The following is a 14,599-nucleotide window of genomic DNA, read 5'->3' as shown; positions in this document are numbered from 1 at the left end:
AGGATTTTATTGAAGATTTTTGCGTCTATGTTCATCATGGATATTGGCCTGAAGTTTCCTTTGTTTCTTGAGTCTCTGCCAGGTATTGGTATCAGGATGATGTTGGTCTCATAAAATTTTGGGGGAAGGATTCCCTCTTTTTGGATTGTTTGGAATAGTTTCAGAAAGAGCAATACCAGCTACTCTTTGTATGTCTGGTAGAATTTGGCTGTGAACCCATCTGGACCTGGGCCTTTTTTGGTTGGTAGGCTATTAATTGTTGCCTCAACTTCAGCCCTTGTTATTGGTCTTTTCAGGGTTTTGACTTCTTCCTGGTTTAGGATTGGGAGGGTGCAAGTGTCCAGGAATTTATCCATTTCTTCCAGGTTTACTGATTTATGTGCATAGAGTTGTTTGTAGTAATCTCTGATGGTGGTTTGTATTTCTGTGGAATCTGTGGTGGTATCCCCTTTATCGTTTTTTATTGCATCTATTGATTCTTCTCTCTTTTCTTTTTTATTAATCTGGCTAGTGGTCTATTTTGTTGAACTTTTCAAAAAACCAGCTCCTGGATTTATTGATTTTTTGGAGAGTTTTTTATGTCCCTATCTCCTTCAGTTCTGCTCTGATCTTAGCTATTTCTTGTCTTCTGCTAGGTTTTGAGTTTTTTTTATCTTGCTCCTCTAGTTCTTTCAGTTTTGACGATATGGTGTCAATTTTACATCTTTCCTTGTTTCTCATGTGGGCATTTATTGCTATAAATTTCCCTCTAGACACTGCTTTAAATGTGTCCCAGAGATTATGGTATGTTGTGTCTTTGTTCTCTTTGTTTTCAAAGAACATCTTTATTTCTGCCTTCATTTCATTGTTTATCCAGTCAACATTCAAGAGCCAGTTGTTGAGTTTCCATGAAGCAGTGCGGTTCTGATTTAGTTTCTTAGTCCTGAGTTCTAATTTGATTGCACTGTGGTCTGAGAGACTGTTTGTTATGATTTCCGTTCTTTTGTATTTGCTGAGGAGTGATTTACTTCCAATTATGTGGTCAATTTTAGAGTAGGTGTGATGTCGTACTGAGAAGAATGTATATTCTGTGGATTTAGGGTGGAGAGTTCTGTAGATGTCTATTAGGTTTGCTTGGTCCAGGTCTGAGTTCAAGTCCTGGATGTCCCTGTTAATATCAAGTCCTGGATGTCCCTGTTAATATCAATCTGTCTAATATTGACGGTGGAGTGTTAGAGTCTCCTTCTTTTATTGTATGAGAGTCTAAGTCCCTTTGTAGGTCATTAAGAACTTGCTTTATATATCTGTGTTCTCCTGTATTGGGTGTGTATATATTTAGGATCGTTAGCTCTTCTTGTTGCATTGATCCTTTTACCATTATGTAATATCCTCCTTTGTCTCTTCTGATCTTTGTTGATTTAAAATCTATTTTATCAGAGACTAGGATTGCAACTCCTGCTTTTTTTTGTCTGCTCTCCATTTGCTTGCTAAATCTTCCTCTATCCCTTTATTTTGAGCCTATGTGTGTCCTTGCACGTGAGATTGTTTCCTGGATAAAGCACACTGACGGGTTTTGGCTTTTTATCCAATTTGCCAGTCTGTGTCTTGATTGGAGCATTTAGCCCATTTATATTAAGGGTTAATATTGTTATGTGTGAATTTGATCCTGCCATTTTGATGCTAGCTGGTTATTTTGCCCATTCGTTGATGCAGTTTCTTCATTGTGTCAATGGTCTTTACTATTTGGCACGTTTTCAAGTGGCTGGTAGTGGTTGTTCCTTCCTATGTATACTGCTTCTTTCAGGAGCTCTTATAAGGCAGGCCTGGTGATGGCGAATATCTCAGCAATTGCTTGTTCATAAAGGATTTTATTTCTCCTTTCCTTATGCAGCTTTGTTGGCTGGATATTGTAATTCTAGGTTGAAAGTTCTTTTCTTTAAGGATGTTGACTATTGGCCTCCACTCTCTTCTGGCTTGTAGGGTTTCTGCTGAGAGATCTACTGTGTCTGATGGGCTTCCCTTTGTGGGTAACCCAGCCTTTCTCTCTGGGTGTCCTTGGCATTTCTTCCTTCATTTCAACCCTGGTGAATCTGACGATTATGTGCCTCGGGGTTGCTCTTCTTGAGGAATATCTTTGTGGTGTTCTCTGTATTTCCTGGACTTGAATGTTGCCTGCCTTGCTAGGTTGGGGAAGTTCTCCTGGATAATATCCTGAAGTTTTCCATCTTGGATTCATTCACTCCGTCATATTCAGGTACACCTACCAAACGTAGATTAGGTCTTTTCACATAATCCCGTATTTCTTGGAGGCTTTGTTCATTTCTTTTCATTCCTTTTTCTCTAATCTTGCCTTCCTGTTTTATTTCATTGAGTTGATCTTCTGTCTCTCATATCCTTTCTTCTGCTTGGTTGATTTGGCTATTGAAACTTGTTTATGCTTCGTGAAGTTCTTGCGTTGTGTTTTTCAGTTCCATCGAGTCGTTTATATTCTCCTCTAAGCTGTTTATTCTCGTTAGCATTTTGTCTAACCTTTTTGCAAGGTTCTTAGTTTCTTTGCGTTGGGTTAGAACATGTTCTTTTAGCTCAGAGAAGTTTGTTATTACCTAACTCTGAAGCCTGTTTCTGTCAATTCATCAGACTCATTCTCCATCCAGCTTTGTTCCCTTGCTGGTGAGGAGTTGTGATCCCTTGGAGTAGGAGAAGCATTCTGGTTTTTGATGTTTTCATCCTTTTTGTGCTGATTTCTTCCTATCTTCGTGGATTTATCTACCTGTGGACTTTGTAGTTGGGGACTTTCGTGTGGGGTCTCTGAGTGGACTTTTTTTTTGTTGATGTTGAAGTTATTTCTTTCTGTTTTTTAGTTTTCCTTCTGACAGTCAGGCCCCTCTGCTGTAGGACTGCTGGATGTCCACTCCAGACCCTGCTTGCCTGGGGATCACCTACAGCAGCTGCAGAACAGTATGAGTTACTACTGATTTCTTCTTCTGTTATCTTCATCCCAGAAGGGTACCTGCCAGATGTCAGCTTGAGCTCTCCTTTATGAGGAGGTCATAAAGGATATATCTCTTTGGATATACGGGGTTTGGGGAGCTGCTTGAGGAGACAGTCAGTCCCTTATAGGAGCTCAGGTGCTGAGCTGTGAGCGCCATTGTTCCATTCAGAGCTGCTGGGCAGGTACATTTATGTCTGCTGCCATGGAACTCATAACTTCCTTTTTTCCCAGGTGCTCTGTCCTGGGAAGGTGGGGCTTTATATATAAGTTCCTGACATGCTGCTGCCTTTTTTCAGAGATGCCCTGCCCAGCAAGGAGGTAGTCTAGTCACAGTCTCCCAGTAGTGGCATTGCTGAGCTGCCGTGGGCTCTGCCTACCTTCTTTGTGAACTTCCTTGCGGTTTTGTTTACAGAGGTACTGTTAGAACTGCCTCAGTAACGGCGGACTGCCTCAGTATCGGCGGACTGCCTCAGTAATGGCGGACTGCCTCGGTAATGGCAGACCACCTTGGTAAGGGCTGACACCCTTCCCCCCACCAAGCTAGACCATCCTGGGTCCAGCTGAGCTTGCTGCAAAACTCTCAGTCCAGAACGTTTTGCAGTCTTGTGGTCTTGTGGGGGTGGTGCCCACTTAGCCAGATCACCTGGCTTCCTGTTTCAGCCCCCTTTTTTTCAGTTGAATCGGCGGCTCTGTATTCCAGGCATTCCAGGTGCCAGTTGAAACAGCCACCCATATTTATGTGAGTTTTTGTGTGGAAACCCACAGTGCCGGCTGATAGAGCTGTGCTGGAAACTTGTGACACTTTTCAGCCTGGGAATCTCCTTGTCTGTGGGCAGTAAAAACTCATTTGGAAATGTGGTGATCACTCACCCTCTGCGTTGTTCTCATTGGGAACTGCACTCCAGAGCTGTTCCTCTTTGGCCATCTTGGATCTACCCAAAATATTCCATGTTAATAGTATACCACAGCAGTTAAAAGCACAGATTCAAAAGACTGACCACTGGGTTTGAATTCTGGCTCTGCTACTTACTAGCTATGTGGCCATGGGCCAGTTAACTCACCTCTCTCTGTGCTTAATTTTTTTCCTTGGTAAAATAATAATAGTACCTATATCCTGAGGTTCTTATGAGGATTAAATAACTTACAAAAAAGTGCTTAGAATAGTGCTTGGCACAAAGTGAATGCTCAGTAAGTGCTAGCTCTTATTACCAGTGAGGTATTTGCTGATATTGGGCCATGTTGATTTATTGGGTGAATAGTTTTCCATTACATTTTTAGTCCTGTGCTTGCCTGATCCATACTATTTGTCTTATATAATAATAAATATCTGTTTGTGGTATATCTTTTAACCTATTAAGGAAATTCTTTTATTTAAACTGATGTGCAATTCTGTCTTCCTTTATCTGTTTCATTTAGACACTTTCTTTAAAAATATAGTCCTCTAAATGTTTAGTTTTAAAATATTTTGTATTTTTAAACACACACACACACACACACACACACACACACACACACTACTATATATCTAGGTTTATACTAGCTACTTTTAAGTCATCTAGAAAACATCACCCCAAAAAAGTAAGAAGTCATGCACATTGCTGAGGACTTTGCTTTAATGTAGTGTATTGAAAGGTATTTTGTATGTGTGGGCATAGCTGGATCACTCAGGTAGGTAAAGTCCCCAGAAATCTGTACATAGAAAATGTAAAAGCAACATTATACCTTTTAAGTTGTTTGGCAATTAACATAGTTTTAAAATTTAATATACACTTTTGCAGGAAAACTAAACAAGCTATTTATCATTTTATTTAACTTCTTTTCTTTTCTTTTTTTTTAAATAGAGACCAGATCCCACCATGTTGTCCAGGCTGGACTGGAACTCCAGGACTCAAATGATTCTCCCACCTCAGCCTCCCAAATAGCTGGGACTACCAGCATACACCACTACAACCTAGCTTTATTTTATTTAATTTCACAGTTGACTATCAGTTGGAAACCATTTTATTGTGTACACTTTTGAAATTTTCAGTAGTGTTGGCAGTGTTACAATCTGTTAGGTTGGACCAAAAGATCCATTTATCTCTTAAACACTTTCAAGTGCTTCTTTCCTATTTAACACATTTTCTATGCCAATGTATGGCACTTACATTTGAATTGGACCACCTGCAACTACCACCTTGCACACTTCCAACTTTGGATCCGTACACCAAGCTTTCTCTACTTTTGCACCTGCTGCTGAGCACCACCAAGGAAAGCCACAGCACAGTGGATAGGAGCTGCCCCACAGTCAGGAGATCTGTCTTGGTTCAGCCTCATCACTGCTGTCAGTTCTTGTTAGTCCTGCTATTTGACTCTGCCAGGAACTCCCCATGAAGGCTTTTCCAGCTTTTTTCAATTTGTACTCAAGTTGGCAGACTTTCCTTTTGATTTCCTACTTGTTAGCCTTTCATTTCTGTATGACCTCCTCCTCTGTGTCTTTCCTTCATCCATACTTACCTCCATCTCTCTTGCCTCACAGAAGGAGCTCTCTGTTCTTTCTAAGGCTAACTCATCCTGTGTATACCCCATCCTATTCTCTTTTGCTTTCTTGATACCCTAACTTGTTTTCTTCTGTGATAGAAGGATATCCATTTCTCTTTCTTTTTTTCTCCTCATTTTTCCCACTTCTACCTTCTCTGTCTTGTTTCCCTAACTTAAATTAGCTTTTTTCCTCATTAAGCGCATTGATGTTTATTATTAAGAAACAACTCCTGTCCAACTCCACCCTCTTTCTCTTTGTGCCACACGTCTGAAAAGCATGGTGTTTACTTGGCGTTTTTCATTTGCTTCCATCTTACATTTTTCCCTTACAAACTGGCTTCCTTTCGAGCACTCTCCAGTAGCTGTACAGGCTTCAGTCCGTTTACAACCCTGAGTCGAGTGGATGCTTTTCTGATCTTGCTTCATAGAACTTCTTGGCATTTAAGTAAAGTCTTTGCTGAATCTTCTTTGTTGGAACATTCTCCATTTGCTGTGACCCCATTCTTAATTCTCTACTTCTGTCACTTACTTCTTAGTCTCCTTTGCAGGTTTCTCTTCTTCTGCCTCCTCTTGAACACTGCTCTTCTCCTGGGGTCCATCCACAGCCCTAGTCTCTCTTCATTCTGGTTGTGAGCTCTCAGCTTCAGCTATAGCTATTAACTGCAGGTCTCCATTTCTAACTCATATCTCTCCTCGAGTGCCTGACCCCTGAATGCAGCTGCCTTGTGAACATCCTCGATTAGATGTCCTACAGTCTTTCTGTATTCAGCTTCCACTCCTGTGCTCAAGGCCTATACCCGAGAGTCATTTTAGGCACTTCCTTCTCACCCATTTTCCTTTGTCAATCACCAAGGCTGGCTGATTTAGCCTCCTAAAAATCCTAAAATTCTGTTTCTTCCTCTCTATTACTCCCTAGTTTAGTCTAGTGGATTTGGGGTGATTTTGCCCCCCAGGGGATATTTGATAATGTCTGCAGACATTTTGGGTTGTCCTGTACTACTGACATCTAGAAGGTAGATGCTAGGGATGCTACTAAACATTCTGCACCACACAGGACCGCCCAACAACAAAGAATTATTTGGTAACAATGTCAGTAGTACCCAACTTGAGAAACCTCAGTTTAGGCTGTCATCTTTTCTCTTTGGATTTTGCTCCAGCAATCTTCCAGCTGGTCCTGTTTCTTGCCCTATAACTCTCTTCAGTATTACCAGCTGCTCAGTCTGGCGAGTAAATATAATGAGTAAATCTGATCCTGCTTAGTATTCACCTGTGGTTCTTTTTTTTATTTCCAGACCAAAGTCTTAGCCACTTAGCATGACCTACAAGGCCCTTCCTGATCTGGCTGACCTGGCCCTTCTATTGGGTTTCAGTTTTCACTACTTCTTCCTTGTTTATTCCAGAAATACTGAATTACTGGTAGGTTCTTTAACATACTTTGTACTTCTGTGCATCTGTGGTTTGTAACTGATATTTCCTTTGCCTTGAGTTACCTTAGCTCATCTCCCCAGTGAAGTCTATCTGGCATTAGCTGAAACATCTCCTTTCCTATAAACCTTCCCTGACTCCAAGGCAGACTCAGGTGTTCCACCCACTATGAGCCTGACATATCTTGTGTAGATATTTCCTATTGCGTAGATATTTCCTATTGCATAATAGTTGTTTATTTACATGTTGGCCTCCCTACTAGGCTGTAGCCTGTAAGGGAAATTCTCTATCTTTTGTCTTAGTAGTTCCCTGTCTATTTGGTTCCAGGCATTAGTAAGTATTCAGTAAAGATTTATTGAAGGATTGCAATTTGATGGACTGAATGACTGAGCTTTTGAATAATAAAACTTGAGAAAATTTTTTTTAAGAAAAAACAACAAGGAAACTACTTACAAAATCAGTTCAACTGTATTGCTGTTACAAATCTTTGACATATTGCCTAACTATAGTTCTTCTAATTTAATTGTTAGTGCCTGGGCACAGTGGCTCACACCTGTAAACCCAGCACTTTGGAAGACCAAGATAAGAGGATCTCTTGAGAGCAGGAGTTTGACCAGCCTGAGAAAGATAGGGAGGAGATTACATCTCTGAGAAAAAAGAAAGAAAGAGAGACAGCGAGAGAGAGACACACAGAGATAGTGCCAGATATAGTGGTGTGTGTCTATAATCCCGTCAACTTGGGAGTCTGAGGCAGGAGAAAGGATTGTTTGAGCCCAGGAGGGCAAGGCTGCAGTGAGCCATGATTGTGCCACTATACTATAGCCTGGACAACAGAGTAAGATCTTGTCTCAAAATAATAATAATAATTGTTAGTGAAAAATTTAATGTTTTATTTTCTGTTTTAGCTATTTGATGGCATTGAATGTGAATTTCCCATATTTTTCCTTTATATGATGATTGATGGTAAGTGAGTTTTTTCCTGAAATTTAAGCAAGCTTTTTCCTGAAATTTAAGCTATAGGATTTAAGTGATTTAAAGAAGAGCAGAAATGAAATATGACTCCTTTCAGGTATAAAAATAGTCTGCACTTCAGTGATGTTAATTGCCCTGCATTTGTATATGCCTGCTCCTTTCTTTCTGAGTGAATGCTAAATTTTTTAAAGAATTAAAAAAACACTCTGAAGCATTTAAAAAATGATACCATATATATTATTCATATTTACAAGGAAAAATCTTAATTAGTAGAAATCAGTAATACCATAAGCCATCATAATGTGAATGTCAGTAACATTTATACTTAGGAATAGGGAAAGTTCAATTAAAATTCAGTTTTCAATTATAAATGCTAACATGACTTTCTAAAACCAATTTCTTGGAAAAGTGTCATACAGATTTGCATTACTTTTTTCCATTTTAATTTTACCATTTGCATAGAAAATTGCCAAAATAATTGTAACTGGGCTAATACATTGTTTCTAAGGTAAAATTTTTGAGATGCTTATTGAGCTCAGCTGCTATAACATTTTTTATTTTATATTTTAGGAGTTTTTAGAGGCAATCCTGAGCAAGTACAGGAATATCAGAATCTTTTGACACCAGTACTTCATCAGACCACGGAAGGTATAGTTTATTTTTAAGAAATTCTTCCAACCAACATTTCTTTAATGTTTATTTGAAATGTGTAAGCCCTTTGTAAAACACAATAACATATATTAAATTGAAAAAAATGATTGGTATCTGAAATGAAATCAGAAAGAAGATTAACCAAAACAAAGATGGAGATGAATCTAGGTGGGCATGGCTATAGTCATTTCAAACCCACAGGGCTATAGTCAGGTGGACGGAGTTCCTTCATCTGTTATTTACTATGTAATTCCATTACCCTGTAAGTGTGACAGTAATAGAAAGTGACTAGTTTTTATCCAGGTCACCAAAAATGCTATAATCAGATGAGTGCCGCCTCTGCAGAGGGATACCTGGAGAGGTTCTGCCCTTGTCTAAGGCACTAGAATTGCGGAGAATCTTCTGGACCCCTCTTTGTAGTTTTTTTCTAGGGTCTTTAGCATTGTATTTTGAATGTCTGCCATAGTGCTAAAATGTCATCCTTTGAGGATGGATTTAATATTTTAGAAATGGTCAGAAGGCCCAGTCTTAGAAATAATGGTATATTGGTTTCAGTCAAACATCAGTAGGGACCCTCAAAAGACATAACTGAATTTTCTGTTTAACTTGGATTTTCGAAGGAATTCCGGATGAGATTTTCTAGATGTCTTTGGGATCTTGAAAGTACTGACAATCACAGCACTGGGCCCCATTCCTATCTCACATGAAGTTTGTGATATTCTTTCAGATATCTCAGAGTAAATACTTCATATTATATGCTCACTCACATGCTTGTAATGTTAAAAGTTGTGAAATGTTTATGGATAAACATTGAATTCAAAGTGAATATTAATTTTTAAAAGCTATTTTTGTCTTTATGCTACAAATGATCACTTGTCCAATGTGAGAAATAATGTATTGAATTTTGTAATGCATGTAATATTTGAAATCCTTTGAAGTGGATCTTTTAATATTTTGGTTAGATCATTGATGCATTGAGGTGTAGTAGTTTAATGTACTTCCGGCTTCATCATGTTCAAAGAGTGATGTTCAAAGTATTCTCTGTATAGCATAGATCTTCTTATTGATTTTAGACACGAATGTTATTGTTGATTGTTTGATATGTAAGGAGGCAAAATTTTAGGGAAACCTCTGCAATTTTATTGGAAAAATTATGTTCACTACAGGCTAATAAGGCAAAAAGTCTTCTGTAGCATCCTACCTAGATTGTTAATTATTTTCCCATTATATCATCCACAAAGATTCTACTCTTAAATAATAATTTTAGTTTCTACCAACCCAGTTTTAAATGGTCACTGGGGAGGATGGCTTCTTCTCTTCCTTGATATTGAATGGTAGATAATGGGCTTAATGCCTAAATGGGGATTCTTTGCTCTAGCAATGGCTCAGAGTTATAATTCTTCATTTAAGATTACACAATATCTCATTTGTAAAGCTTCTGCAGACTAATCCTATTAAAAATATCTTCTTCTGTGGCTCTAAATATTTGCATACTGTGTATCGTATCTGTTGATTCATTTAAAGGCATTAAAATTAAATGTTGTTGAGGAAGATTATGTACTCATTGTTAGCCAAAGGATAACAACCTGCTGTTGAGTTAGTGTTTTAAAGTCAATCTTTTCTCCATGATTTTCACTGACAATATCTGAAAAGAACCAGAATATCCAGCTTTCTATAGCTTATCAAATCTGTTGCCTCCTGTACAACAATTTTCTCTCTCTGCTTTCTAATTGTTACACTGTCTTGAAGGGAAATTTTGGAAAAGACACTAATTTTGTATGGTTTGGCTGTGTCCCCACGCAAAGCTCACCTTGAATTTTAATAATTCCCATATGTCAAGTGTGGGTCCAGGTAGAGATAACTGAATCATGGGGGTGGTTTCCCCCATTTTGTTCTCATGATAGTAAGTCTCAGGAGATCTGATAGTTTTATAAATGCACAAGCCCTCTTGCCTCCCACCATGTAAAACATACCTTTGCTTTTTCTTTGCCTTCCATCATGATTGTGAGGCCTCTCCAGCCATGTGGAACTTTGAGGCCATTAAAACTCTCTCCTTTATAAATTACCCAGTCTTTGGTATGTCTTTATTAGTAGCATGATAATGAACTAATACACATTTGTTATATTTTAAATACTTGTTTTTAAATTCCATAGGATATCCTGTTGTACCAAAGTACTATTACGTACCAGCTGACTTTGTAGAATATGAAAAAAATAACCCCGGTAGTCAAAAACGATTTCCTAGCAACTGTGGCCGTGATGGAAAACTGTTTCTTTGGGGACAAGCACTTTATATCATTGCAAAACTCCTGGGTAAGTGGAGAAGATTGGGAATGGTATTTTTTTCCTTGTTATTAAGCTATTAGAAATAAATATGCCTTTGCTGGTGTTTATGTTGGATTTGGGTCGTGTTTCATGCTTTTAAGAGGTCTTTGGGGAGTTTCTTGGTATCTAATGGTATATTAATACACCTATTTTACTGAATGATGATGGACAGTTTCTAGGAAGAAAGCAAAATAGGTATGGGTACCATTTGTGATCATTTAGGGGGCTGCATTCAGCTTAGTATATAGGTTTTCTGCAGAAGATTATAGAAACTTTGAGTTACTTTTATATGATACATTAAAAATTCTGCCTTAGGCCGGGCGCGGTGGCTCAAGCCTGTAATCCCACCACTTTGGGAGGCCGAGGCGGGTGGATCACAAGGTCAAGAGATCGAGACCATCCTGGTCAACACGGTGAAACCCCGTCTCTACTAAAATACAAAAAATTAGCTGGGCATGGTGGCGCGTGCCTGTAATCCCAGCTACTCAGGAGGCTGAGGCAGGAGAATTGCCTGAACCCAGGAGGCGGATGTTGCGGTGAGCCGAGATCGCGCCATTGCACTCCAGCCTGGGTAACAAGAGTGAAACTCCGTCCCAAAAAAATAAAAAAAAAAATAAAAAAATATTCTGCCTTAAGAAAACAGTAGCAGTCATGCTTGGTCATACCTTTAGTAAGCCACTGGCCAAAAGGTATTGGTCATCTCAAAGTTCTCTTCTTTCCAGTAAATACATATTGGCAATTTTAGTTGGAGGCTTAATAAGACCATTATTCATAATTCTTTGAGGAATTATTTTTCAATCTTCTCCTACAACTTGAGCTGAATCATAGCACTCTTGGACACTTTGAAATGAAGACAAATTTGATAAACACAGAAAAAACATTATGCATTTTCCTGCACCATTCCTTGCTCAAATTTTAAATGTTATTAGCATTTACATAAAAAAGGCTATCACTTTAGAGTCAGAATCCCTTTATGGCAAAAAGATTATGAAAAGGCTAACTATAAATACTGTACCTGCACTAAAAGAACTGCGTACTGAAATGCCAGATATAGGTGACGGGGGGAAGGAGGCAGCAAATCACATTGCCGTGTATGTACCTATGCAACAATCCTGCATGATCTGCACATGTACCCTAGAACCTAAAGTACAATAAAAAAAAAGAACTGCCTACTGTATGAAATACTATTATGATTTTTATTATTTCTAGCATTACTGCATAAATGCTAATAAATTTGTGCCATAAGAGTAATCATCTTTGGTTTTTTAAAAATATTCCATTAGGGAAGAATATTTCACAGGACAGATTTCCAATTTGAGCTTTACATAAATGATATGTAAGAGCAGGAAGAAGCTAACCAAATAAGCAAAAACTAAGTTAATGCTGTTTTCAATTTGCTCCTTTCCTAATTTTATTTTCTGGGTCTCTATATATACCTATTGCTAATTTAAGAACATGTAGAAACATTTTCTTCCTTTAAAGGGACAGTTTTTTGACAAAGAGTTGATATTATTTATATAGGCTTTGCTTTTAGAATTTCCAAAGGAGGGGAAAAGACACATGAAAGAGTTTTCTTAGAATCAAGCCAAGTTGGGAAGGTTATCTCTGGTTAGAATGTTATTTCCATCTCACTAGCATAATTACAAAGCTTTGTTGATACAGCTAAGTAAAACATATTTTAGTAGAGGACTAGTTAACTTATGTAAGGATAAGAACTTTAACATTAGAATGATTAGTTTTTATGTGCTACATTTGGAAATTACAAATGAGCATGATGGATTTTTTTCTGTGATTCTGAGGCTGAAACCTGGCACCTGGGATCTGGGATATGAAATTAAAACCATCTTCCTCCTGCTTTTTGCCGTATATCCCACCTGGGTTTAGTGCAAGTAGAAAGAATGTTGCTTGAGCAAAGCCTCTAGACAAAATTGACAAAGCTAGTGAATTGAGAAGGTGGAATCGACTACGCCCTACATAAGCAAATTGAGCTTTAAAAGAAGAAAAAGATTGACAATAGTATCAGTAAAAATGCATTGAACTTTCCAAAATAACTGTGTTGAATGTAGACAGGTCTTGAGTGAAGACAGTATTTTTTCATGTTAAGACTAGAGAACAGAAATAGTGCAGGCCATGCCTCCATTTCTGTTTCATGACCAAAAAGAGAAAGAAATCCTGCAGGGCTTCTGTAAAAGAAAGTCAGTTTCTCTTTTCCCTGCTGATTTTCTGAAAAGGCAATAAGAACATACAGTAAGTATGTTGCATACTATGAAATCACATACATATCTCCAGCTGAAAAAAAGAAATAATGCATATTCATTAGTAGTCTAGCCTAGCTATGTGTCATCTGGTTAACAACTAACTGGTTAGAATGAATAACATCTCAGAAGATTGAATCATTTCGTTGCTGTTAACTATTGTATACCAGCCCTAAGAACCATCAGACTTCTATAGATTTTCATTAGGGTTCCAGATACATTTACTTAAAGTCTTTATTCACTAAAGGATCCTCAGTTGGATATCTGCTTGGCAACATTTTGTGGCCAGTTAATTGTGGTTACTATTTTTACATTAAAATAATAGAACAGTGAATCTTTAAAAATACTCTAATATACGACTTTCACTAATTCACACCAGTTTGTATCTCAGTGAAGTCTAATAATACTTTGCTTTATGTATGCCTAAGTAAATAATTATACAACAAAACAATGTGACTTCTATTTCATTGTTAAAAGAAAGACACAGTATGCTATTTCCTGAACCAAGGCCTGAAGTCCCCACTGTGTTCTTAAAAAATAAGTTAATTATTCACAGTATTTCCTTATAAAACTTATACTTTGAGAAAACCAACATTTGCTATATAACTGGTAAATTTATTATAAACATGTATGCTTTAAGCCACCTAAGACATACCTTAAGATATATTTGATGTGTCTTAGAATAAAATGATCATTAGTTATACCTTCAATTGTTATTCAAATTAGAAAGTTTAGAAACTATTCATATAAAACCAGTCTAAAGAAAGCATAGTAACTTTTTTAGCTCTTGCAAAAATACATAACCTTAAAAGTACAGTCATTCATTGCTTAATGGTAGGGCTACATTCTGAGAATTGTGTCTTTAGGTGATTTTTAGCCTACAACATACCTATCCTATATAATATATAGACCTGTGTATGTATACCTAGCCTATATGATATATATATACCTAGCTCCTAGACTACAAACTTGTAGAGCATGTTACTGTACTGAATACTATGGACAGTTGTAACACAATGCTAAGTATCTGTATACCTAACATATTTAAACATAGTAAAGGTATAGTGAAGATACAATATTATAATCTTATGGGACATCTTTATGCATCATCACATAACTATATTTACTGCATTAAAAATCACTTGAGGCTGAGTGCAGTGGCTCACGCCTGTGTCCCAGCATCTGGGGAGGCTGAGGTGGGCAGATTGCTTGAGCCCAGGAGTTTGCGACTAGCCTGGGTAACATGGCAAAAACCTGTATCTACAAACAATACAGAAAAATTACCCAGGCAGGTTGGTGCACAGCTGTAGTCCCAGCTACTCAGGAGGCTGAGGCTGGAGGATCACCTGAGCCCTGGAGGTCAAGGCTGTGGTGAGCCGTGATCACACCACTGCACTCTAGCCTGGGTGACAGAGTGAGACTCTGTCTCAAAAAAAAAGATTAAAAATCGCTTTAAAATCTTGACGTTTAGATTGAATAT

At 37.9% G+C, this 14,599-nt stretch overlaps 1 protein-coding gene across 10 annotated transcripts in view; it reads left to right on the top strand.

Moving 5' to 3' along the window:
• PHKB (phosphorylase kinase regulatory subunit beta) overlaps window positions 1-14,599 on the top strand; it is a 232,896-nt gene that overhangs the window by 121,526 nt on the left and 96,771 nt on the right. For all 10 annotated transcript variants that reach the window (XM_017519449.2, XM_017519443.2, XM_037735191.1 and 7 more), the window contains 3 exons: window positions 7,822-7,879; window positions 8,459-8,536; window positions 10,694-10,852. In XM_017519449.2, coding sequence (XP_017374938.1) covers window positions 7,822-7,879; window positions 8,459-8,536; window positions 10,694-10,852 — 295 coding nt within the window. The remainder of the gene's footprint in view (window positions 1-7,821; window positions 7,880-8,458; window positions 8,537-10,693; window positions 10,853-14,599) is intronic.

The sequence above is a fragment of the Cebus imitator genome, unplaced genomic scaffold, assembly GCF_001604975.1.
Source record: "Cebus imitator isolate Cc_AM_T3 unplaced genomic scaffold, Cebus_imitator-1.0 Scaffold748, whole genome shotgun sequence".
NCBI lineage: Eukaryota > Metazoa > Chordata > Mammalia > Primates > Cebidae > Cebus > Cebus imitator.
Note: the sequence above shows the minus strand (reverse complement) of the source record. Positions and strands in the feature narration are given on the sequence as shown.